This window comes from Corythoichthys intestinalis, chromosome 1, assembly GCF_030265065.1.
Source record: "Corythoichthys intestinalis isolate RoL2023-P3 chromosome 1, ASM3026506v1, whole genome shotgun sequence".
NCBI lineage: Eukaryota > Metazoa > Chordata > Actinopteri > Syngnathiformes > Syngnathidae > Corythoichthys > Corythoichthys intestinalis.
This window is the reverse complement of record NC_080395.1, coordinates 12166272-12191584: the sequence shown is the minus strand read 5'-3', so window position 1 is coordinate 12191584 and position 25313 is coordinate 12166272. Positions and strand designations below refer to the sequence as shown.

General features: G+C 39.1%; 2 protein-coding genes across 4 annotated transcripts in view; both read left to right on the top strand.

Moving 5' to 3' along the window:
* Positions 1 to 3065: 3065 nt before the first annotated feature.
* LOC130918743 (gastrula zinc finger protein XlCGF57.1-like) overlaps positions 3066 to 25313 on the top strand; it is a 56171-nt gene continuing 33923 nt past the window's right edge. The window contains exons 1-2 of the mRNA XM_057840743.1: positions 3066 to 3159; positions 3425 to 3547. Of these exons, the coding sequence (XP_057696726.1) occupies positions 3425 to 3547 (123 nt within the window). The 5' untranslated portion in view covers positions 3066 to 3159. The remainder of the gene's footprint in view (positions 3160 to 3424; positions 3548 to 25313) is intronic.
* LOC130918708 (gastrula zinc finger protein XlCGF57.1-like) overlaps positions 11218 to 25313 on the top strand; it is a 30852-nt gene continuing 16756 nt past the window's right edge. For 2 of the 3 annotated variants that reach the window (XM_057840658.1, XM_057840677.1), the window contains exons 1-2: positions 11218 to 11322; positions 11581 to 11696. In XM_057840658.1, coding sequence (XP_057696641.1) covers positions 11691 to 11696 — 6 coding nt within the window. In that variant the 5' untranslated portion in view covers positions 11218 to 11322; positions 11581 to 11690. Of the gene's footprint in view, positions 11323 to 11580; positions 11697 to 12017; positions 12100 to 25313 lie in introns of all 3 variants that reach the window. The other variant, XM_057840668.1, reaches the window with a different exon arrangement.

Genomic DNA, 25313 nt, shown 5'->3' with positions numbered 1-25313 from the left:
CAGCTATTTTTTTTGTGACATCCCAGACATTTGAATAATGTTTTCCTTCTACAAAATAAAACAAAACAACAAGACAAATAGAGCTTTTGATAGCATAGTAACAATCTATTTTCACATAACTAAACTATTGAACTGAGAGATGACGCTGTTGTGGCCGCGGCTGTCTCGCCAGAAGGGGTAAACTTTTCCCTCATCATCGCCTGTCTCATCAAGATTTTTTTTTTTTAATCTTTCTTTTGTAGTGACCACTACCTCATAACAGAATTCACCTAGGGAACCTGTGTGGGGCATGTTGTATTCCTGAGGGGGAACTAATTCAGCCGTGCGCGTTTGTGGCTGAGTCACGAGACACTAGAGAGTCACGGGAGACACGAACGGCTGAACACGGCAATGCGAACTCTACTCAACGGGCAACACAGACTCAACAACATCATCCGCTACACCGTTGATCCCTATCGTTCTGCTCGGTTGTCCTACGCCTGGCATCCCGAATGTCCTCCCGATTGTTCTGCTCGGTCATCCGCCACCTGGCATCCTGGTCGTCGCACTTGGTCGTTCATCACCTGGCATCCCGGACATCCTCCCAATTGTCCTACTTGGACTGATCATCCAATCGGTCGTCTTCCAACAGCGCCCTGGCCGTGCAACCCGACCGTTCATTCCGCGGTATACGCCTCCTCTCCCACCTCCCTTTCATGGTCCAATATGAGTACTTACCAAATGCGCTACTGCCCTCCAGTGGCCAGTTTTATTGCTTCAAAATGGATTTTGAGTGTTGTGCTTTGGAGCAAAGTTGCATCAGAACCTAGAGATGTCTCTTGTGATAAAAAAAAAACAAAAAACCATAAAACACATATAAATACGTTTTTGGGACACTGAAACAAAAAAAAACGTATTTATACGTTTTTGGGAGCAAATGAGTTAAGGGCGTTTAAAAAATCGATTCTGAGCTATATCGCGATATTAGGTCACACTATTCTCACAGCTTTACCACCACGCTTGACTTGATGGTGACATATGTTGCACTCTGCCTCTTCGTCTTTGTCGTCCTTTAAGGTGAAATGATCCCACACAGCTGACATTTTTACCGATAAAGTCTCTCAGTAAATTGGGAGACTGTAATGTAAATGTAGTGTGTTGAAGGTGTGCCGTAAATTGCGGACCGGATATTAGGGAAACCGAAGCAAAAACTGGAATGGATTACGTAAATCGGTGCGCTGGAAAACCTGGACCAGACTTTTTGAAAAAAAAAAAAAAAAAAAAAACTGGATCGGAAGTCTGGATCGGAATTTTTCCCGTGTTGGCCGATCAGATACCAATGCGCATTTTTTTGGCCATATCGGCGTCCGATCCGTTCCAAATATCGGATCGGGACATCTCGACTTTAAAAAAGTAATTAATTACTGTTAAAAATTACTTATCCCAAAAAGTAATTCAGTTAGTAACTCAGTTACCTGAATGTAAGAGTGATTAGTTATTTGGTAAAGTAACTGGTGTTACCTTTCATGTTTTTTTTCATTTAAAAAAAAAAAAAAGAAAGAAAAAACATTGTAACCTTTGCTGTGTTTGGAAGTCATTTGATGTTGTGAATCAACCGTTAAAGTTGTTAAAATTGCTCCCGTTTTTGCATTAGTGCCCATCTGTCTACTTTCGACATGTGAAAGTTTTAAAAGTGTCTCATCATTTAAAGATAGATTCAAGTCATGATTTTGCCGATTTAGGAGTATTTTAGATAAAACATTACTTAGGTTCGCGTGGAAGGTTTACTACAACAGAGACTTTCTGAGAAGTCTACTGCTTTAAAATGGCGGCTGTTTACTAACGCCGCCGAGTCTGTCAATTCGCATGTAGTTATATATGCATGTGATATCTAGTGTAGCATCAAGTGGGCGTAGATTGAAGGCTGTTGGGGAGTGTTTGCTACAGTCAGGAAATATTGGAGCCACCTAGCCCAGCATCGCGTTTGGAACAGCATCACAACACTCTTCCCTCCATCCCACACCTGCTCTTCTTTCTCCGTGTCTCTGACTTTTCTCGTGTCATTCAACCAACGTAGTAATGCATAGTAACGCACATTGTCTCGTTGCTGAAACGGTGACAAAATCCGAACAGAGAAAAAAAATCGTACCGTATTAGCCCGAATATAAGACAGTGTTTTTTAAATTTAAATAAGACTGAAAAAGTGGGGGTTGTCTTATATTCGCAGTCCAGACGTTATACCCATTTAGGACACTGGATGGCGCCAAATTATCATTGAAGCGATGTTCTGTCATGACCGATCTCTGCTAGTCTCAAGTGTCAGCAGTTTGCATTATTTTATTGCAATGTTTTTCCTTATTCAGATTTGTTTGAAGACTACAGTCAGTTAGCCTTCACTTTGATGGTTAATGCAGTTATTGCAATTTTGTTGTTTTATCACAATAGATTGGTTTATTTACATTTAAAAAACCAGAAGCCATTAATTTATGAATGTGATTGCACTTTAGCTTACATATTTAAATGTTCAGATATTAAGATTTGAATGAGGCAAAATAACATGCTTTTTCTCTCAAATATATTGTTATAATCATTTGTTTCAGATGAACTGTAATTATTTTCTGTATACAAATTAATTTGGTGTTCAAAAAATCTTTTTTCAAACTTGAGTTTTGAAAAAGAGGGTGTGGTCTTATAGTCAGGGCTGTCTTATATTTGAGCCAATACGGTAATGCACACAAAGAAAAGGTACAGATTTTGAACGTGCGGCGTTCACATTTAAAAATCAGTGTTCACTTGTACAAATTACGCCGAAACCATACAACTTGACAGGTATGGGTTTTGAAACCGTGACTACCACGGTAAAACTTAAACCGGTAACCGGCACATGCCTACTTTAGACGAGAGTGTCACTTGGGCAGATAGCAAATGTGTATTTCTGTTTGTATTTATTTTCAATCGTTTATTTTATCAATTCATTTACAGTATAGAAATTAAAACATTAACAATATATATATATTTTCAAATATATATGAGCAATTATAATATGTATTTTATTTGTGTTGCCGTTGTGTACCGTTTCAGCACCAAAACGTTTCTACTTCCGGTTCACTTGACGTAACATTTGTTTACCAATTTGTGGACCGTTCCCTTAAACGAGCTCCTTCAAAGCATTTTCATTGGGTAAGTACCGAAGTAAGAATTTAGTGGACTAAAAAGTCCCATTTTAAAGCTTAGTGGAAGTCGTTTGTCTTAATGTTAAAGCTTCGCATCTATACGTAACTTAGTTTAGTTTAGCTTAGCTCGCTAGCTAAGGCACGTTAACGGATTCCGATTGCTTTGGCTTGACGCCACTTCCGATTTGTAAAGTTTGTTTTAAGAAGTCGATCGGTTAACATGAGCGTGATTACATTTAATCGTATGAGACGCTTCTCGATTTGTCTTTAAGATGCGACAAATTACTACTGACTGGTGGCCAACGCAATCCCAAACATCAAGTCAAAGAGTAGAATGTGGAAATGAGAAGAAATCCAGGTCACGTCGAACAAGTAAAACACAAAAGGAAATGAAGGTAAGGTCATGACATTAGTTGTATTTTTCATGCAATATCAGACTTTGTTTTGTTGTGATTGTTACTGGAGGGAAGTACTCCTCAAATAGTGGGGCGGTGCCCCCCAGGTGGGGCGCAGAGCGGTGCAGGGGGTGGTCCATGTGACCTCGGGGAACATACTTTTTGCCTTACTTGAATAAAGTGTATTTGCACATCCACTCAGTAGAGGAGTTCCAAAAAATCGATTATTACATACATCGCGATTCGACACGTGACGATTCGATTACGATTCATAAAGGTTCTAAAACGATGATTTTTCCTCATAACTTTGACAGTGGCTCGTAGCGGAACGAAATTCAAGACACGTCTGTCGCCTGCACACCGTTAACGGACGCACGGACAACGTTGTGATGGATGCTGCCAGTTACTGAGAGGACGATTTACTCCTTTTTAAAAGACAGGAAAATAAATTTTTGTATGAGACTGGCAAATTATTTTTTAGAGCGAGAGGGGAAGAGAGAGAGTTCGTTGCTCCTTGTCTTTCAGATGTCCAGCAGTAGTTTTTAGGTAGTTCAATTGAAAAATGTCCTGAGTGTGTTGCTAAGACCCGTGTGCGTCTATAAGAGGTGAGTACACAAACCCTCTTGTACTGTTTATCAGTGCTTAATTTGTAACTCATAAGGTGCTGGAACGCAGAGTACATATGACAGCGCAGGGATGACGACACGGGGATAGGTCCTGGCACATAAGCAGAAAAGGGTGCTGAGAACAAAACGCGAATGCCCGCCCACTTGCCATGCTGCGGGACTTTTCTTTTTTTCTTTCTTTTCTATGTGCTTTTCTGACTTGTTTTGAACCATCTTCTTTCTTTATGAAAAAAGACAGCAAATGAAACTGTCTTTTTGGCATGTTGAAATACCATTTGATCCTGGCTGCTTGCGCCCCAGATGCAGCAAATTTCCCAAGTTTTTTATTTATTTTTTATTAATTTAATGTCAGGGGTGTGATTTGTTAGTCCAGCTTTTCAGTGCATCAACAAATCTCTGACTCTTTCAAATGACGTTAAATTTTTATACAAAACATGCAATTCTTGGGCTTTGTTGTGTAAATTAAATTATGCAGATTATTTTATTTTATACTGTATTGTCCGTAACTGTGTGTAATATTCTGATATGTTTTCCGAGGCACCCTGAAGTGCACGCGACGTTACTGTTGTTTTGGTCACGTGATGCGGGAGTGCGATAGAGAGGCACAGGCTCTATCTATCACTCTCTGAGCCCGAAGTTATGTTCATACTGTTAGCTCCATGTGTTGTTGAAGAAACAAAGTTGTCAGCACGTTGTGTGTTCGATACCTTTGTCAACAAAAATCTCTAAACAACACACTATGCACGATCCGTTTAAGAGACGCTGGGACTGGACAGCTGTGAGTAGTAGGGAGCGAGGACGAGACGAGCGGGAAGCAAAAGTTCGCAGTCGAATGTGGCGGCAGTCCGCTATTATTTAGTTTATTGTTTTCTTATTGTTGCCACAATAAAGTGGAGAAAGCCATCAACAACTCCTCTCCTACTTTTCCCCCCAACGTTTTTATATTATTATTATTTTATATGCCCGAGAGGTGCCGGATCCACCCAAATAAGTCCCGGAACACAGGGAGTCCAAAATCAAGAGGTGCCGGATCTTGTTCAGGCAAGATCCGGCTCAAATGAACCCCTGCTGTTTAGCCTTTATTGTTGTTGTTTTTGAGATGTTAATAGTTAGCGCAGAGCGCTAAGCTAATTAGCTAATTCGCTAACGTGTATTTCATATGCAGAACGTGTAAAACCATGATTAAGTACAGCGGTAACACTACAAACCTGAAATAGTACAGAATTCTGTGAAAACAAAGTATACGCAAAAAAATAAGTTAAAAATATCAAAATAGCTTACCTCTTTGTCCTCTGAAAGACCATGCCAACCCAACAAAATGTTTACTGCATATAAGCTGGCGTTAAAAGTCCGTGCTAGTTGATTTAATCTTCACATTTTTTCCTTCGAATTTTAGGTTTCGGGAAACGCATGAAGAAAACATCCTTCATATGTCGTAATGTCTAGATTTGTTTATACAAGTTCCAAAAAAACAATGTGTGATCGGCAAGTTCGTTTTTGAAAGAGTACCGGAGAAAAGTAGCAGAATTAACACGGGTTCTATGCGAGGACGGGTCTATAATGTCCCACTTTCGCTTTACTTCCGCTTTACGATGCGACGTCATGGTCTAAAAATAGCATGCGTGCGGTACGCCATTCCTGCTTACACACTTCCGCTGCTAGAAAAAGAAATGTCCTCATTTCACATACAATCAGGGGTGAAAGTGGGCCAGAACGGTCAGGAACGCAGTTCCATTGTAAGATTCAGGGCCGGAACGCAGTTCCGGTATAAAATTCAAGGTTGGAATGCTGTTCCGGTACAAGGTGCTTTGATTCCAAAAATATAACGTCAACTGTCAAAACGCTATGTAGGGGAAAAAATGCTAAGCTGCCACATATGCATTTCATCTCCAAGAAGAAAACAATGTACCAACATCAGATTTACATACACAAGTGTTAACAACCCGCATAATAAAGTGCTTGTGTTGCGTAATCCGTTTCCTCCGATGTTTATTTTATTACACGGACGGCATGGAGGTTTCCCCAGCTGCTGCGGTTATGAGTCTGACGATGATGAGTCACGTCAATGTGCAAAGCAAAACGCCTGGACATTTATCCGTTCAATTGGCTGACATACTGACATGTGATCAGCAGAGATAGTCAGCTCTGATTGGTTCAAATGTGCATGTTTTCTGAAACAGCAAAAAAAAAAATGTTGCAATTGATTGATATATTTGTTCATTTATGTTAGGCTACTTATTCATTTCCTTATGATTTAAAAAAAATATTCCATTTCACTCTGCATATTATAGGTCATTTGTACTTATTTTTCTTACTGTATGTTACTTATATCTTTATTACTAAAAAAAAAAAAGAAATCAAAAGTAAATGTTTACATTAACTTCAATTTTAATATACATCCTATAAGTAAGTAAGTATCCTTTAAGTAGTTAAAATTGAGATTTGGCATTTAGTATGTGAGGAAATGAGGGAAAATAAAAAATTAGGAGGTTGGGGTTATTGCTGTTTTGTTCACTTTTATTTTGCAAATCATTGAAAAAAATACAATTTTGAATGAAAATCTGTTTTTATTTGTGTTATAGAAATGACTGCGCCAAAACAGTTTTCTTTGCATTTCAGTAGTGATGGGGGAAAATATTATGTGATGCCTTAACATTAGCACATTATGCCTTTGTTATGTATGATTGCTTCTGTGACCTAGATTGTTTTTTACCTTGAGTCCCATAGTTAGGAGGGAATCTCACGGGATCAATTGTTTTTTACCTTGAGTCCCACAGTTAGGAGGGAATCTCACGGGATCAATTGTTTTTTACCTTGAGTCCCACAGTTAGGAGGGAATCTCACGGGGTAACTTGTTTTGCCATAGTTAGGAGGGAATCCCACGAGATAACTTAGATAAACATTCTACTTTAACCACTGGGAGCCTCAATTGGGGGGAAATCTCCTACCCTTGCTGGGGTGGGGGGGGTCTCATGAGTTCGGGTGGTGCGTTTTCGTTGGGGCAGGGAGTGGCCACCCGTGTCCCCGCGTCAGACGTACCTATAAGAGTCGGGAGATTCCCCCAACTCGCTGGAAGTCTGCCAGTGGATTACGTTCGGGTCGCCTGGTTTTGTTCCTTTGCCGCTTTGCCAGAGTGTTTTGGCTCCTCGCTCGTTTGTCACGGTAAGCGATTTTCATTGCTAAGGGACATTTTGTTTTGCCGTAACGGTAACGCGGGGATTCTGGGGTTGACAAACTCAAATCTAGCGTCATCGTTGACATTTGTTATGCTTGTTTCTGATACTTGTTTGCTTGCTCTTGTGGGATTGTAATCAATAAATCTAATCTATTCTGCATTTGCTAATCAATAAACATCGTCTATTGAGCAAAAGTGTGCTGGTTGCTGACTCACTACGAACCTGGAAGTTTCGGAAAACAAGTAGTTTTAGGAGGTTTGATTCCCCCCCCCCCAAATTTCTGGCTCCGTGGCGACCTTCACGTCGGGGAGTTCCGGCAAGAAATTCTAGCCACATTCCCCTGCATGCAAATAAGCAGCATATTTATTTATTAATTAGACCAAACATATTTGGTGAATGGGGGTCAGGGCTACTTTTCTCACCAACATGAACCTAAATAATTGATAGGCTAAATGATCAATGCAAAATAAATCTGTATTGACCTATAATAACCTTTACACTGCAAATTTATAATGTCTTAATCTGATCATTTTTGTTAAATCTAGTCAAATATTTTTCTCCATCTTTTTTTTTTTTTTTTTTTGGCTTCTGGTTTTTGAAATGTAAATAAACCAATCCATTGTGATAAAATAACAAAATTGCAATAACTGCATTAAACTTCAAAGTGAAGTCGAACTGTAACTGTAGTCTTCAATCAAATCTGAAAACATTGCAATAAAATAATGCAAACTGGTTAAACTTGAGAGTAGCTGAGATCTGTCGTGACAGAACATCGCTTCAATGATAATCTGGCGCCATCTAGCGTCGTGGATGGGTATAATGTCTAGACTGCGAAAATAAGACGACCCCCACTTTTTCAGTCTTATTTCAATGCAAAAAACACCGTCTTATATTCGGGCCAATACGGTAAATGCGCTCTGACTTGCAAGCCTTGCGTGCGGAAGTACTACCTGCCCTACATTTCCTACGCCAAAATAAAAGCATGCATCACAAAACAAAAGTCAACAAGATAAAAAAAAGACTGGAGACTCCAGCGTCCTAAAGTTGAAATGACATCAGTTGGGTACGTCGTAACCCGGGGACTACCTGTTTTTCTTTCAATATTCGCTCTATATTTCCGACGTCAGCAAATCACCTGATTTTTTTTTTCCCATCCAGAGTCCCGCAAGCGTCACTGCAGAAGATCTTCACCCTGAGAAGCACAATCCCGTCCACCTTAAACAGAAGGAGGAGCCTGACATGCCGTTGATCAAACAGGAGGCGGAGCCAGAGACCTCTGACATCAAAGAAGAAAAACAGGAAATTGAAATCCTCAAGTTTTCAATGGGTGTCGGTGTTAAGAGAAAAGAAGACGAAGGACCAAGCGAAGAGAGCGGAGCAGCAAACCCTTTGAGCGACAGCTCATTTCAGCACCAGACAACAAAAGGAGAGCAACCGGACGGCCTCTTAGCTCCGCTTTCGGAAAGCGATGACATAACGTCACATTCTTCTGACTTTAATACTGATGAGGAAGAGGATGACTTTGACCAAAATGCTTCAAAATCCTTAGACAAGTCATCATTTAAAAGAGACGCAAAGGAAGGCTTGGTTGAAAAACGTTTTCCCTGCTCACTTTGTGATAAAACATTTCCTTGGAAATGCTACTTAAAGGCACACATGCGTAGACACACTGGAGAGAAGCCGTTTGCCTGCACACTTTGTGGTAAAAGATTCCCCAAGCAGGCAACTTTAAAAATTCACACAAGAACACACACTGGAGAGAAGCCTTTCGCCTGCACACTTTGTGGTGAAAGATTCATCGCGAAGGCAAATTTAAACATTCACACAAGAACACATACTGGAGAGAAGCCTTTTGCCTGCACACTTTGTGGTAAAAGGTTCACAAAACAGGGAAATTTAAACATTCACACAAGAACACACACTGGAGAGAAACCTTATGCCTGCACATTTTGTGGTAAAAGATTCACCCATAAGGGAGATTTAAACAAACACACAAGAACACACACCGGAGAGAAGCCTTATGCTTGCACACTTTGTGTTAAAAAATACTCCACGAAGGCAAAATTAAACATTCACACAAGAACACACACTGGAGAGAAGCCTTTTGCCTGCACACGTTGTGGTAAAAGATTCACCCATAAGGGAAGTTTAAACATTCACACAAGAACACACACTGGAGAGAAGCCTTTTGGCTGCACACTTTGTGGTAAAAGGTTCACAAATCAGGGAAATTTAAACATTCACGTAAGAACACACACTGGAGAGAAACCTTTTGCCTGCACATTTTGTGGTAAAAGATTCACCCAAAAGAGAGATTTAAACAAACACACAAGCACACACACTGGAGAGAAGCCTTTTGCCTGCACACTTTGTGATAAAAGATTCACCTGGAAGGGAGATTTAAACATTCACACAAGAAGACATACTGGAGAGAAGCCTATTGCCTGCACACTTTGTGGTAAAAGATTCACCTGTAAGGGAGATTTAAACAAACACACAAGCACACACACTGGAGAGAAGCCTTATGCCTGCACACTTTGTGATAAAAAATACTCCACGAAGGTAAAATTAAACATTCACACAAGAACACACACTGGAGAGAAACCATTTGCCTGCACACTTTGTGATAAAAAATACTCCACAATGGAAAATTTAAACAAACACACAAGAATACACACCGGAGCGAAGCCTTATGCCTGCACACTTTGTGATAAAAAATACGCCACAAAGGACCATATAATCATTCACGTGAGAACACACACTGGAGAAAAGCCTTTTGGATGCTCACTTTGTGGTAAACGATTCGCTCGGAAAGGACATTTAGTAAGGCACGCAAGTAGCCACACTGAGTAAAAACCTTTGAATTCTAGCGTGTGACAAAATATTCTGATTCTTGCATTTACAATGGAAAAAGTATTTCAATTTCATTATTCGGTTTCTCACGAGCCTCTTTTGAAAAAGTTGTTCATGATTTTTCAGGTGCTGTTCTTTTTTTACGACTATCCAATTCATATATGGTGGAAAACACAGACAAGGTTGAAATGGCAGTTTCTGCTCTTGCCCCCCTCTTTAAATAAACTGCTGTATTTTAAGCCAAAACAACTGTTGTGTTTGATTGAACAATATGTCTATATGCTGCCATAGCAGAATCATGGCGCATTAGGCCCCCGAACTATTTTTAATATGTCCTTTTTACCCTGGAAACCCCCCATTTACAGATGTCGTGCAACCGCTTTTGTTTCAACCCAGCCAGTAAAAGAAGGTAAGTAATTAGATTTATTATTCGAAATGTCTTTCATTTTTAGCTTAGAATCATTAATTGATGTCTAATACTTAGTTAAAAAAAAAAAAAAAACAACTTTCAAAAATTATTCATTTGGATACTTTAAACTTTTAAACAAATTTCGTCACAATAAAGAAAAAATGGGTGTTTGTAAATCAGTCACAGATACCTACCTTATAACTGTCGCTTAATTGTTTTGTTTTGTTTTTTTTTAGTCACATTTTCTCCGATATGTCAGATGATAAATAATCGTTCCAAACAAAAATTGGGGGTGGGGGAGGGCGAATTAAAGGGTAACTATATTAAAAAATCTCTACCACTCCTTGATGTCTGCGATTTCTGCATCGCAACCCTTGTTATATTACCATGTTTCACCCACTGGCACAGTGAATAAAGTCAGTGTATACATTTACGAAATATTTAAATTCTGAGCCTTCAAATTAAGGTATTTTTAGTGATGACTAGAATTCGGATATGTTGATCATATTTATTGAATATTTTTTGACTCCAGTGATCAGGTGAAGTGATGGAATTTCCAAACGCTTGATCTTCTTACGCTGAAGTTTCAGCACTTGAACGTTTCCTTTTCCGGTTCACTTGACGCAACCGCTATGTACCCATCTGGGGCTCGATGTACTTTCGTGTTCCATTCTCCAAACCAAACGACCTCCTTCAAAGTAATTTGATTGGGTAAGTACCGAAGAGAGAATTTAATGGACTAAAAAGTCTAATTTTAAAGCATAATGGAAGTCGTTCGGTTTTATGTTGAAGCTTCACAGGCTGACTTAACTTAGTTTAGCTTAGCTCGCTAGCTAAGACACCTTAACGCATTCCGACTGCTTTGACTTCACTTTCGATTTGTAAAGTTTGTTGTCAGGAAAAATCGATCGGTTGACATGAGCGTGATTACATTTAATTGTGTGTGACGCTTCTCTACTTGTCTTTAAGATGCGACAAATTACTACTGACTGGTGGCCAACACAATCCCAAACATCAAGTCAAAGAATAGAAATGAGAGGAAATGCAGGTTACGACGAACAACTGAAAAACAAAAGGAAATGAAGGTAAGATTATAAAATTAGTTGTTGTATTTTTTATGCAATATCAGACTTCGTTTTGTTGTGATTGTTACTGTAGGGAAGTACTTCTAAAATCGGGGGTGGGGGGGCAGAGCGATGCAGGGGGTGGTCCATGTGACCTCGGGGAACATACTTCTTGCCATACTTAATTATATTTGCATATCTACTCAGTGGATGGTAGTGACACTCTCACTTTCAGAGTGTGCGCAGTATTTTTGAACTAAACAAGAGCACACAGCAAAGAGATATGAAGAGCTGTGCGCCGTTTTTGCCCGGGCTCACGCGGCAACCCACTGTCTTCTCCAGTTCTCACGTGTCTGCCCGAGAAGTGCCATGTTTGCCTTGGGAGCGTCATGACGACCGCCCTCACCTCCAGTTCTCCCGGCTGGTGAGAATGTGCGGGAGATGAGGAAAGACCCCTCTGTTTACTGTGTCCAAAAATGTTTTTAACAGACAGCAGGAAGCCAAATCAATTAAGATGCCACTTAAAGATATTAGAATCCAATCTCATTGATAAGCGTCTTGATTGTTTGATGTGGAAAAAAAAAGAAAAGAAATATATATACTAGGCCTGAACGATATTGGAAAAAACTATTGTTGCGATTTTTTTGAGGTGTGCAATATATTGCGATATTATATTGCGATAGTTAAAAAAAAAAAAAAAAAAAAAAAATATATATATATATATATATATATTTTTTTTTTTTAAAGAAATTTTCACTAGATGACTTGAATAGCTGTTTGGAAATACTTTGCATGACACACCGTGACCACAGTGTATTCATATAATACCGTTTCATTTGTGAATGATTAAGATTGCTGTATTATTATGAAGGGATCCAGGAAGCAATGTCTGCACATAATAGATAATTTATTGAACACAATATTTGACACTTCAACAGCAGCAAATACATTAAATGACAAATAAAAGAGCAGGTGCATTCGTCCCCTAAGTTTTTGACAAAATATAACAATAAATAAAAACTTCTGTAAAATAACAACAAAGTTGTAAACATAGTTGAACAAAAATATTAAATATGACAAATAAGAGTTGTTCACAAACTATAACAATAAATAAAAACCTCAGTAAAACAATAAAGTTGTCAACATATTTGAACTTAAATATCAAATCTGTCAAATAAAAGTGCAAGTGCATTAGTCCCCTGAGTTGTTTACACAAAATATAACAATATAAAACTGCAAAACTGCAACAAAGTTGTAAAAATATTTAAAAAATATTAAGTATCAAAACTTTATGTGCAGCTGTACTATAGTTATTTGAAAAATACGATTTACAATTAATTTAAATATAAAAGAAACAGAAACTCAATTGAACTTGTAAATAATTGAACTGAATAACAGCAAATAACTGATGAATAACAGAACCATTTTAACTCCCAAATTTATGTATTTGTCTGCATATCGTCCACCTTCCTTGCTCAGCAATTCTCAACTGGGTCTCATAGGTTTTTGGCCAAGACTACTAGTTTATCCACCATTGCAGGCTTCAGACAACAACGTTGGCACGTAACAATGTTCCCACCTGTACTAAAAAGCCTCTGATGGGAAGCTCGTAGCAGGAATGCATAGATACCTGCGTTTTAAATGGTCCCACATGTTCGACGGATTACTTCTTGTTGAGGCAACCATGGCGAGGCACTGTCAACAGGGCTGTTTTTTGTTCCTTATATTCTTGTCGATAGCCAAAATACTTCCAAAACTCCTTTTGGAGACAGTCTTCCCTATTCAACGTGTTGCTTGCTTTCACTTTGAAAACGGCCCCTCCTCCCTCCACTCCGCTGTAGAAGGGGAGGGGGAGGAGCCGATGACTGCGAGTTGGAGGGAAAGAGAGGCTGTGCGCTGTCCTTCGCGCTCCTTCCTCAAAACAAACGTTTGTGGATTTAAAAAAATGAAATGAAAAAACTATCGCACGTCCTTGTGATGGGACTATTGCGCATGCGCACATCGCGATGGCGATGTTTAAACGATATATCGTTCAGGCCTAATATATACCACCCGTCCAAAGAGCATGAGTGCCGCTTGTGGAGAAAAAAACAATGTTGCCTTTGATTGGTATAGTGGAGCATGTGGTTACTGTTGCAACATCTCATTGGTGAAAATGGGAGAGCCTCTGTCGGCATTCTGGCGAAAATAAAGTCAATATGTAGAATAAAGAGGAAAAATGTAACAACTCTATGCTGCAGCTAGGGCTGGGCGATATGGCCTTAAGTACGTATCACGGTAAATTGAGCAGATTTACCTCGATAACGATAAATGACGATAAATTGTAAACTGTTTCTCGTTGATTTATTTACCAGCTTTCAATTTAACATATACAACAATTGTACATGTACTCTAAAAATCAAATATATAATAAATTATTGTAAACAATAAGAATTAAAGTGTGAACATTTATAACAGCTTGTATGACTTGAACAATGTACAACATTATAAGAATTAATACGACGACTGTGCAAACATGTCATTATAACAAAAATGACTTAGTTTGAAACAATACACTTCAAACAGACAACTTATTGTTAATGGCTGTTGTGACATAATTACTCAACACAAGTGTTTACGTCAAGGTTTCCGTTTTTTTTTTCCCAGAGCATTTTTTAAATACATACACCCCCCCCAACACAGACACATACACACATTAAAGCTATATTGCTCTTTTGCCAATGAAACATTTAAGATTTTGCACAGAATAAAGTAAGCACATACAAAAGAATAGCTGTGGCCATTAAATGGTCATATTTTAGGCTTCATTGTTGGATCATAATTTATGATGAATGCTTTACCATCATAAAAGCGATATCAAAGAAACCTCAGACACACACACAGACACAAAATAATGCATAACACTAATTGCTAGATGCAGTCCGTGTCCATTCCACTCATTAAGTGGACAAGGTTAGAGCCGCTGACTCCATCACGTTCATTTGTAGCTAGCGTTAGCCTGTGGCCTGGCTTCCAGTAGAAAGCAGTGAAAGCACCCTCTCCTGAAATCGTGAGAACCAGGGAGGAAAGCGGGTGAAAACCCATTTGGAGGCCGCCCAAGAGTCGACTTAATGTTGGGTGAAAGTTTGGCGAAGCTCCCTTATGCCCGACTCCATCCCGTTTGCTTGTAGTGAAAGCCGCTAGCGTTAGCCTACCGGGTTTCTGTTTGTTTGAATTCCTGATAACCATGCGACTTCATACGTAAGTACACTGACTGCTTCCTTAAAGGGGAATGAACATTGCCGAACAACAGAGTCAAAGCGGGATAAAAAGACTATATTTTCTTGTTTTATTAAAATTATCGAATTTAACGTTATGTTCAAAATGACGTCGCTTATCGTGAAGAATTTCGGCAACTGTAAATTTTCGGTACATCGTCCAGCTCTAAGTGCAGCCCAAAGTAGTGGAGTAAGAGTCAGGTTTCTTCTTTACAAGTCTACTCAAGTAAAAGTAAAAAGCATTGCATTGCAAAACTACTCTAAGAAGTACATTTTTCTAAAAAAGTTACTCAAGTAAATGTAATGGAGTAAATGTAACGCATTACTTCCCACCTCTGCCAATATGCCAGGGTTCAATCTATTGTCATGGAACAATTTTTTAACACAAAGAATGCTTCTCGGGCCAGCATTAAGTAAAACATGAAGTCAATGACTTCATCTATGTATACAGGTAGTCCCTGGTTTACGAACGAGTTCCATTCCTACGCTGGAGATGTAACCTGAATTTCCGCATAAGTCGGAATTAACTAAGCTTGAGAACGATAAACCGATACGACCGGATATACGGTTTTACAGGTGAGAGATACAGCAATATCGATAGTAAAGTTACCATTCGACAGTAATTAGCCATTAAATATTCAATGAACCGATAGTAGAGATAGAATTTGGCTATCGCGAGCAGAAGAGTCGGCTTCTAATGCCTAGTTCAATACATTGCTTAATATGATAATTTAGTTTTTACCTCACATGATGCGCTTGTATCATTCACCACACAGCGCACTTAGATTGTGACCGCACGCATGATATAATATGGACAAGCACCACTCACAGTCATGGTTGCCTCAACTTCCCATGCATTTCGGCAGAACCGCTAGTAGTCGCCGTCATTACCCGATCGTCACGGGCGTGTCATAACAACCCGAGAGCTAACAAAACCACTGTAATGCACCGTAGCGTTTTCTTCACAGCCCAAAACAAAACTAGTAGTGGCAACGAAGCAACATGCTAAAACAATGGACAGTTTGCGCTCCACGCCAGCGACGTGCAGCGATTGATTTTCAACGCACCCAGGAAAACAAAAGTCGGACTTTGAAGTGACGAAGGCAGCCAGATCTGTTCGCATGGGACAGAGCTAGTGTGAAGCTGTACAGAGATAATGAGTTTTTAACCCTGAAAAATAACCCACTACAATGGTGGAAAGGGCGGCATATTGTTTCCACGAAACGCAGTCTACTTAAACATGAACATGTGGATCAGTTGATCTTTCTCAAGAAAAATCTGCCCTTCAAAAAAGATATAGACAGTGATGAGGAATAAAAAAATGTGGAAGCACAGGCATAAGTGAATGACTTTGCTGTTTTTATTCCTCCAGTTATACCAGTGGTAAAGCATAATTTATCATTTATTTGTGATAACACGAGCAGGTTTAATCCTTTTTTTCTAGAGCTGCTGCATATAATTTAATATTTTGTGCTTGTAAGATGTTTACGTTGAAAGTTTGCACCTAAATTACTTATCTATTGTGTTCAAAACACATTAATTAAATTACTGCACTTTATTGTTGTCTGTCACTGGAGTCTTATTTAATTATCAATCCCATCCAACAAAATGACGGTCATATAGTAAGCTTTATTTTTTTCCTCATAAAAAAATAAAACATAACATTGGTATGAATTTTTTTTGTTTAATTTAATCTTTAATCTTTTTTTATATGTTTAGAATACTGTACGAACACACACAAGAAATGTTTACTATTGTATCGTTTTCTCTCTGTATCGAACCGTATCGTTCTTTAACTATTGAATTAAAATGTATTGTTTTTTTAATCGAATCGTAACCTGTGTAAATAGATACATATCGAATCTGCTTCATGCCAGAGATTCCCAACCCCAGAATTAACCCTTTAAATACTGCCTAAAACGCAAAATACGGTAACTATCCAAAACCCTGAAATACAAGACATTGTACTGTCCTCGCTAAGATGTTGGAGATAAGTCCATGTGGTTTCCTGACTTTATTCAGCTTCTCATGACATCAACACTTGCTGAATGAAACAAAAATAAAAACTAAATCACTTCATCGTCAATAACAGCAATTCAAATTGTGATAACTCGCTGCTGATACAGCAATAAGAATAAACACAAACGATTAGCATGTATCAGCAACCGTACATCATAAGAAAGAAAAAAAAAAGGCACATCAACTCGCCCAAACAGGGTACCCGCGGGTTAATATGAATGAATGAATGAATTTGAATGAATGAATGAATTTATTGTAATTGTCATCATCATCAAAATCATTGACAGTTTCAGAGTGTGGAATTTTTCCCCGAAGGGACGAAGACAGACAAGGAAAGATGGGAAAAGCAGATGCTTATCTAACCCCGTCCCCCATCAGCCCGACACGCACAAACAGCATATTGTTTATCAGTCCAGTCATAATCTTCACATTTCGTTCAAAAGTCATTGATTGCCATGGATTTTCACATATTGTCAATTCGAGTGGGTTCATTATATCAGTTGATGTCCAAGTAAGTGTAGGGAGGGAAGGCAGGTCAAACACGGCACTCTCGTAGCAATGGCAGCTCAGTCGTGCGATTTTGCTGAAGGGCATTACCTAAGAGCAATTGTTATGTCTTATTCTCTGACCCTGACATTTAATCATCCTTTGCTGTGAGAACATCATATCTGTGATGTGTGTGCGCTCTGTGGTTATGACGGATTTTGGTCAATGTAATGTTTTATTATATTTTGTTTGTACATTTTTTTGAAGTAACTTAATGAATTTATATTGGTTAGCGCTGCATCACATGTATTCCATAGGCGAGCCCCAGTGTTTGCAATCGAGAACGATTTCATTGTAGTCCTAATGGTCTGATAGGAACACAGTCTGTTTCCTCTCAGGTCGTAGGAAGATTCTCTTAGTTGGAACAATGCTTCTAGGCAGGGCTGCAGCTATCGAATATTTTAGTAATCGAGTAATCGACTGAAAATTTTATCGATTAATCGAGTAATCGGATAAAACAAATATATTTTTAGGTGAAGAGCAATTATAGATATACATGAGAAAACTAGACATTTTATCATTTTCATTCAATCAATGTCTTTATTTTTGATGTATATTGTTGAAATCAGCCAACAATTGCATCTCAGATGTAACTAGAATTTAAAAAGAAAAAGGCTAATTCACTGCTTTCACTCAAAACACCTTTAGATCTTATTTTAAAAAAGTATGTATATATATATATATAACTAAAAATGCCTTTACGCTTGATAACACACATCACTGAAAAGTTTGGATTTTTTTCCCACGTTTTTCAATTGAATTTCTATTTGTGTCAAGCCATTTTAAGTTCTAGTTTAGTTTTAAGTTAGTCTAAACTGTAAGTCCTGATAGGATTTTGAGTTTTTGCACTGTTCAAAATAAATGTATGATACAGGCGGTATTGGAGCACATTAGGGACTAGTGCTACTTGGTGTTTTATCCAGCAATGACTACTGAGCTAAAATTGATAGTTGGCATTATTGAGTTTTTATTTGACACCCTCATCACGCCACAACGCTGTTATGTTAAAGCCTGTATGTAAGACACGTTAGCCACGCGTCGAAAGTGGTCTTAATTGATTGAAACCTAGCCGTGACAGTAACGTTAATCTTATATATTAGCGCTTTGCGCTCTTTATTCATGCTTAGCGCTCTACTGCCAGGCTGTTTGCTAACGCTGCCCAGACGCAGCCTAGTCTGTCATTATGCATCTAGTTCAACATACATGTGATCTCTATGAGACTCATCAACGCTACCTGCACCTAACGTAGCATGTGCGGGCTAGTATTTAGCAACGTCGGCGTCGTTTGTAGCGGTTGTCGGCTGCAGTAAGTTTTTTTTTTTTTTTTTGCTTCTTCCTCTACACACGTGACATCAGCACGTTGTCCCGCATTAAAAGTAGTCGGAGCAAAACGTGATGCTTAGAGCTGTCAAAATAAATGATTACTTGAGGTGAATAAAATTACTCGGATCAGTTTTTAAACTCCAGTTACTCGAGTTGCTCGAGTATTCGTTTCAGCTCTACTTGTAGGTTAGTCGGGAGACTGTTTGTGTTGGCCTTGTACATCATTTGAGCAGTTTTGTAGTTACCCAGGTCATGAAATTTTAATAGCTTGGACTTTAATTAAAAGCATTAAAAAAGCATTGAATTTAGTTTTCCATTATTAAAGGTATTAAAAGTATTAAATTAGCTGTTGTAAGTCTGGAATTTTTTCACCGTGGTCTTAATTTTCAAGAACATCTCAGTGCAACCTAAATTATATCCGTGACGAAGTTTTTTTTTTTTTAAATCCATAACGAAGATGACGCATAGAATTTTTACGATGCACTGCACTACATATCGAAATGCAACTCGTGCGTGCCAAACCACCACAACCGGCAAAACGGAGAATCCATCCACCTCTGCATCGGGAATGCGTCCGTTTGTCGGTGGAACGAAAACCCTGCAGGCAGAAGTATTGTGGATTCTGAACACAAAAACAGACCACTATTCATATACTTCAAATGAGTCCATTGGAGATCTGTTTCGGATATTACGTCATTTTTGGTCGGCATCGGCTGTCACAGTGTTGGTCATATTGCGTTTTGTTCCAGAGGGAGCGTTCCCGATGTCTTAACTGTCTTTTGTAACGAATTTTCAGTTGGCAGAAAAAAAACGCACATTTTCTTAATGTTTAAATAGTTTACATATTTCTATGACCATTGTAAATGCATTTACAATATGAAATAACGCTGGAATAGTTTGTTAAACATAATGTTGCTCAAATCGTGTTTTTTTTCCGGAGGGAGCATTCCCGACTTCGTAACTGCAGCCAATTTAAGCTCATCAAGACTTAAAGATAGAGGTAAAATCGGGCCTAAAAAGTGCAGCCCGCCCCGAACTGGTCCGCGAGTAATAAAGCCCGACCCGCGTTTTGTGGGATAACATTTGTGACGATGTCTGCATAAAAGCCTGTCTTTTATAACGAATTCTCAGTTGCCAGAAAAAAACCGCACATTTTCTTAATGTTTAAATAGACTACATATTTTTATGATCATTCTAAATTAATTTACACAACGAAATAACGCTGGGAAAGTTTGTTAAATATAAATAAACAGATGCAGTATTGCGGACTCGCGGAGGGGAAGATTAAAAAGGGCGTATAGGCACGCTCTGGCTCTGCAATGACCACACAGTGCCTTCTTTTTTTTATCCAAATTATTTATTTTATAACAAGTATTCCTTAGTTTATCATTCATACATCGTTAATATATAGTTATTTCAAAAAGTTAGCGAGAAAGAACCCTGGCCCGGCCCGACGTAATAATTGACATTTTAATTTTGGTCATGTTTTCACTTTAATTTAGCTTTTTCCAGCTTGAATGTTTATAATTGCGATGTTTGTTTACCGCTTTTCTCCTTACTGCGAAGAGGGAGGAAGTTACATCGGCCGCCGCTATGATATTTAAGTCATCAGCCATCTGCTGTGACCTGGGAATTTAACGCCTGCTTTCACGCACGCTGCTTCCCATGTCAGTCGACACGGGAAATTGTTTTCACACACAACTGCTGCACGGTTAAGTCCCGTGATATTCCCGTTGTTTTGGAGTACGTGATAGAGGCTCAAGTTATATCCAGATACTGTAGGTTGCAGTTTATGGGTCATGCGAATGCAGTGGACCTGCTTAAACATTTCGGTTTGCCTTTTGAATGAATGTGAATTTCGACGTTTTTACTCGAGAGTTAGCCATGTTCACTGGTGTCTTGGCAGGTGCACTAGCGGCTAGCCTGTTACAGAAGATGGCTGGTCTGAGTCCTGTCCTTTTATCTTTTTATCCATAATTATTGTGTGCGTGTGTGTTTAAAAAAAATCTGACAGACTTTGTAATGTTACTTTAAATGTGTTTTAATTGTATCTTCAATATATGTGCATTCTTTTGTCAAACACACTTAATAATTGAGGTTAAATTTAATGTTCAGTGCTTTATTTATTTAATATGATTCAATATGATCCAAATAATGGGTGCGAGAAAAGTATTAATTTTCACTTGAAATGGCATTAAAAAAGGTCTTAAAAGTCTTGAATTTAGATTTATCAATCCTGGGGGGACCTTGCCAAAGAATTCGACCACAATTGAAAACGCACAAGAAACGGTACTAAAGGTGTTGCCTCTGGATGCTTCGAAAGTAACAAATGTGCGCGTAGGGTCTTTCCTCTCTCACACTTGGCTTCTTCGTGGGCGCTAATGGCTCTTCCTTGTGTGTGTGTGTGTGTGTGTGTGTGTGTGTGTGTGTGTGTGTGTGTGTGTGTGCGCGCGCGCTTTCATCTTCGCATGAACAAATACGTTCTTCGTGTGTAAATGCGCTCTGACTTGCAAGCCTTGCGTGCAGAAGTACTACCTGCCCTACGTTTCCTACGCCAAAATAAAAGCATGCATCACAAAACAAAAGTCAACATGATAAAAAAAAGACTGGAGACTCCTACGTCCTAAAGTTGAAATTACATCAGTCGGGTACATCGTTTCCCGGGGACTACTAGTATTTCTCTCTGACGTCAGCAAATCACGTATTTGTTGTATTTGTCCCCCCAAACGTCTCTGTAGAAGATCTTCACCCTGAGAAGCACAATCCTGTCCACGTTAAACAAATGGAGGAGTCCGACATGCAGTTGATCAAAAAGGAGGCAGAGCCAGAGACTCCTGGCATTAAAGAAGAAAAACAGGAAATTGAAATCCTGAAGTTTCCAATGGTTGTCGGTGTGAAGAGCGAAGAAGACGAAGGACCAAGCGAAGAGAGCGGAGCAGCGAACCGTTTGAGCGACGGCTCATTTCAGCGCCAGACAACAAAAGGAGAGCAACCGGACGGCCTCTTAGCTCCGCTTTCGGACAGCGATGACATAACGTCACATTCTTCTGACTTTAATACTGATGAGGAGGAAGATGTCTTTGACCAAAATGCTTCTAAATCCTTCAACAAGTCATTATTTAAAAAAGACGCAAAACAAGGCGTGGTTGGGAAATGTTTTCCCTGCTCACTTTGTGATAAAACATTTCCTAGGAAATGCTTCTTAAATACACACATGTGTAGACACACTGGAGAGAAGCCTTTTGCCTGCACATTTTGTGGTAAAAGATTTCCTAAACCGGCAATTTTAAACATTCACACAAGAACACACACTGGAGAGAAGCCTTTTGCCTGCGCACTTTGTGGTAAAAGATTCATCGCGAAGGATGGTTTAAAGAAACACAGAAGAGCACACACTGAGGAGAAGCCTTATGCCTGCACACTTTGTGATAAAAAATACTTCGCGAAGGCAGATTTAAACATTCACACAAGAACACACACTGGAGAGAAGCCTTTTGCCTGCACACTTTGTGGTAAAAGATTCACTAACCAGGGAAATTTAAACATTCACACAAGAACACACACTGGAGAGAAGCCTTATGCCTGCACACTTTGTGATAAAAAATACTCCACGAAGACAAAATTAAACAATCACACAAGAACACATACTGGAGAGAAGTCTTTTGCCTGCACACTTTGCGATAAAAGATTTTTGGATAGCAGAGGTTTAAACAGACACACAAGAACACACACTGAAGAGAAGCCTTTTGCCTGCACACTTTGCGATAAAAGATTTTCTCTAAAGACTTATTTAAAAACACATCAGCGCTCACACACTGGAGAAAAGCCTTTTGCATGCTCACTTTGTGGTAAACGATTCACTCAGCAAGGAAATTTAGTAAGGCACGCAAGAAGCCACAATGAGCAAAAACCTTTGAATTCTAGCGTGTGAGAAAATATTTTGATTCCTGTATTTACAATGGAAAAAGCATTTCAGTTAATCTATCCCGTTTCTCACGAGCCTCTTTTAAAAAAGTTGTTAATGATTTTTCAGGTGCTGTTTTTTTTTACAACTATCCAATTCATATATGGCGGAAAACTCAGACAAGGTTGAAAAGCCAGTTTCTGCTCTTGCACCCCTCGTTAAAATAAACTGCTGTATTTTAAGCCAAAACAACTGTTGTGTTTGATAGAACAATATGTCTATATGCTGCCATAGCAGAATCATGGCGCATTAAGCCCTTGAACTATTTATTTATTTATTGATATGTCCGTTTTACCCTGGAAACCCCCGTTTACAAATGTCGTGCAACCGCTTTTGTTTCAAACCAGCCAGAAAAAGAAGGTAAGTAATTAGATTATTCGAAATGTCTGTCATTTTTAGCTTAGAATCGTTAATTGATGTCTAATATTTTGTTTTAAATTAAAAAAAAAAAAAAAAACGAATTAAAAAAATTATTCACATATTAAGTCACAATGAAAAAAATGGGTGTCTGTAAATCAGTCACAGATATCTACCTAATAACTGTTGCTTAATTGTATTTTTTTTTTTTTTTTATAGACACCTTTTCTCCGATATGTTAGTTGATAAATAATCGATACAAACAAAAATTGGGAGAATAAAATAAAATAAGTGTTAAACTTATTTTCAGCTAGCTCTTATTTCAAGTAATCTAAGCCAGTAAAATCGACTAGAAGCACTGTAGCAGTAGCAATATTAGTGGTGTGTTCCCCACCTCCATAACATTGACGTCTTTCTACATGACTTACAGTGGCTGCTTCTGGCGGAAAAAAACTTCCAATATCCTTCGTCTTCGAAGGCGGTGGCGGCATGTTGTATTTCTGTCGGGCTGTGAATACGTGTGTGTGTGTGTGGGAGGGGGGTCAAGTCATCAGCCAATCAAACGTGCGTTTGAATTTGAATTTATTGTCATTTTCATCATAATCATTGACAGTTTCAGGGTGTGGAATTTGCCCGAAAGAAAAACGATGACAGACAAAGGAAAGACGGGAAAAGCAGAAGCTTATCGAAACCTGTCCCCCGACAGCTAGGGACGCACAGACAGCATATTTGTGTTACAGTTATCTTTTTTTTTCTTTTTTTCTTGTTTTTGTTTTTCTCACATCATTGAAAAGTCATTGATTGCCATGGAATTTCACATATTGTCAATTTGAGTGGGTTCATTGTATCAGTTAATGTCCAAGTAGGTGTAGGGAGGGAAGGCCGGGGTTGTCATGGAGGCCCCTGTCTGCTGTATCCCCTTCAGAAGATTAGTCATCATCCTCCCTTGCCCGGTTTCCTCGATCCCGGAGCTCCGTGATGATTTTTGTGACCACTTGAGCAGTGTCGTCACTTAACGCTGCTTGTTCCTTCGTCACCTGTGACAATTTGTCGCCGTTGTTACGAAAAGCCTCCATTACCTCGTTGAGTTGACTCTTCATTCTCGTCGAGAAGCGGTGTACCCAGAGGGCACCAAGAAGCAACAGGAAGGCGAGCACCTCTCAGATCATAGGAAGATTCCCTTAGCTGGAACAATGCTTGAAGGTTAGTCGGGAGACTTTGCGTGGGCCTTGTACATCATTTGAGCAGTTTTGAAGTTAACCAAGTCATGAAATTTTAATAGTTTGGAGTTGAGGAAAAGTTCGTTTGTATGCGCTCTGAAAGGTGCTTTATGAATAATTCTAATGGCTTTTTTTTTTTTTTTAAAGGATAAAGAGTGGACAAAGATGTGACGCATATGTGTGGCCCCAGATCTCTAAGCAGTAGCTGAGGTGCGGCAAAACAAGCGCGCAGTAAAGGGTTTGGAGCGCCCTCGAATCTACCATATTTTGAGCTCTATAGAGAATGGAGATGCTCCTAGCGAGTTTGTTGCGCAACTGCTCCACATGAGGCTTCCAAGTTAGGCGGTGATCCAGAACAATACCTAAGACTTTGTGCTGCTGTACTCTTTGTATCGCAACATTGTTTATTTGTTTGTTTAGGTTCTCGTTCAGGCCGTTTCTGCCAAATGGCATGTATTTGGTTTTTTCGAGATTTAAGGATAACTTATTTGCATCGGACCATTCATGCAATTTTGCTAGTTCTGCGTTTATTTGCATAGATAGACTGTTTAAGTCCTTTCCAGGACTAAAGATGTTGGTGTCGTCCGCAAAAAGTACCATTTTAAGTAGTTTAGATACTATGTGTTCTGACAATTTTCAATATACGCTGGTTTAAGAATGTTTCAACGCGCACTCACCATATGTCGATGTCAGGCGGCAGGATCAGACAAAACGCCGTGGCCGATGGTAATCCAAGGTGTCAAATTGTCAATGAGTGTAGTCAAGCTAATCGTGGTCATTCAGTCCAAAGTCATGTCGTGTGGTCAAATAACAAACAAAATGCGCGATCTTCGCGTCTTCAAACTTTCAAACAAACAAAACAATATACTCGCAACTCTGCGGTCTGTGTTGGCGTTGCGTGCTGTCACGTGTGTTGCGTGCGGTTGAAAACTATATCCGCCAGCGTTCCACA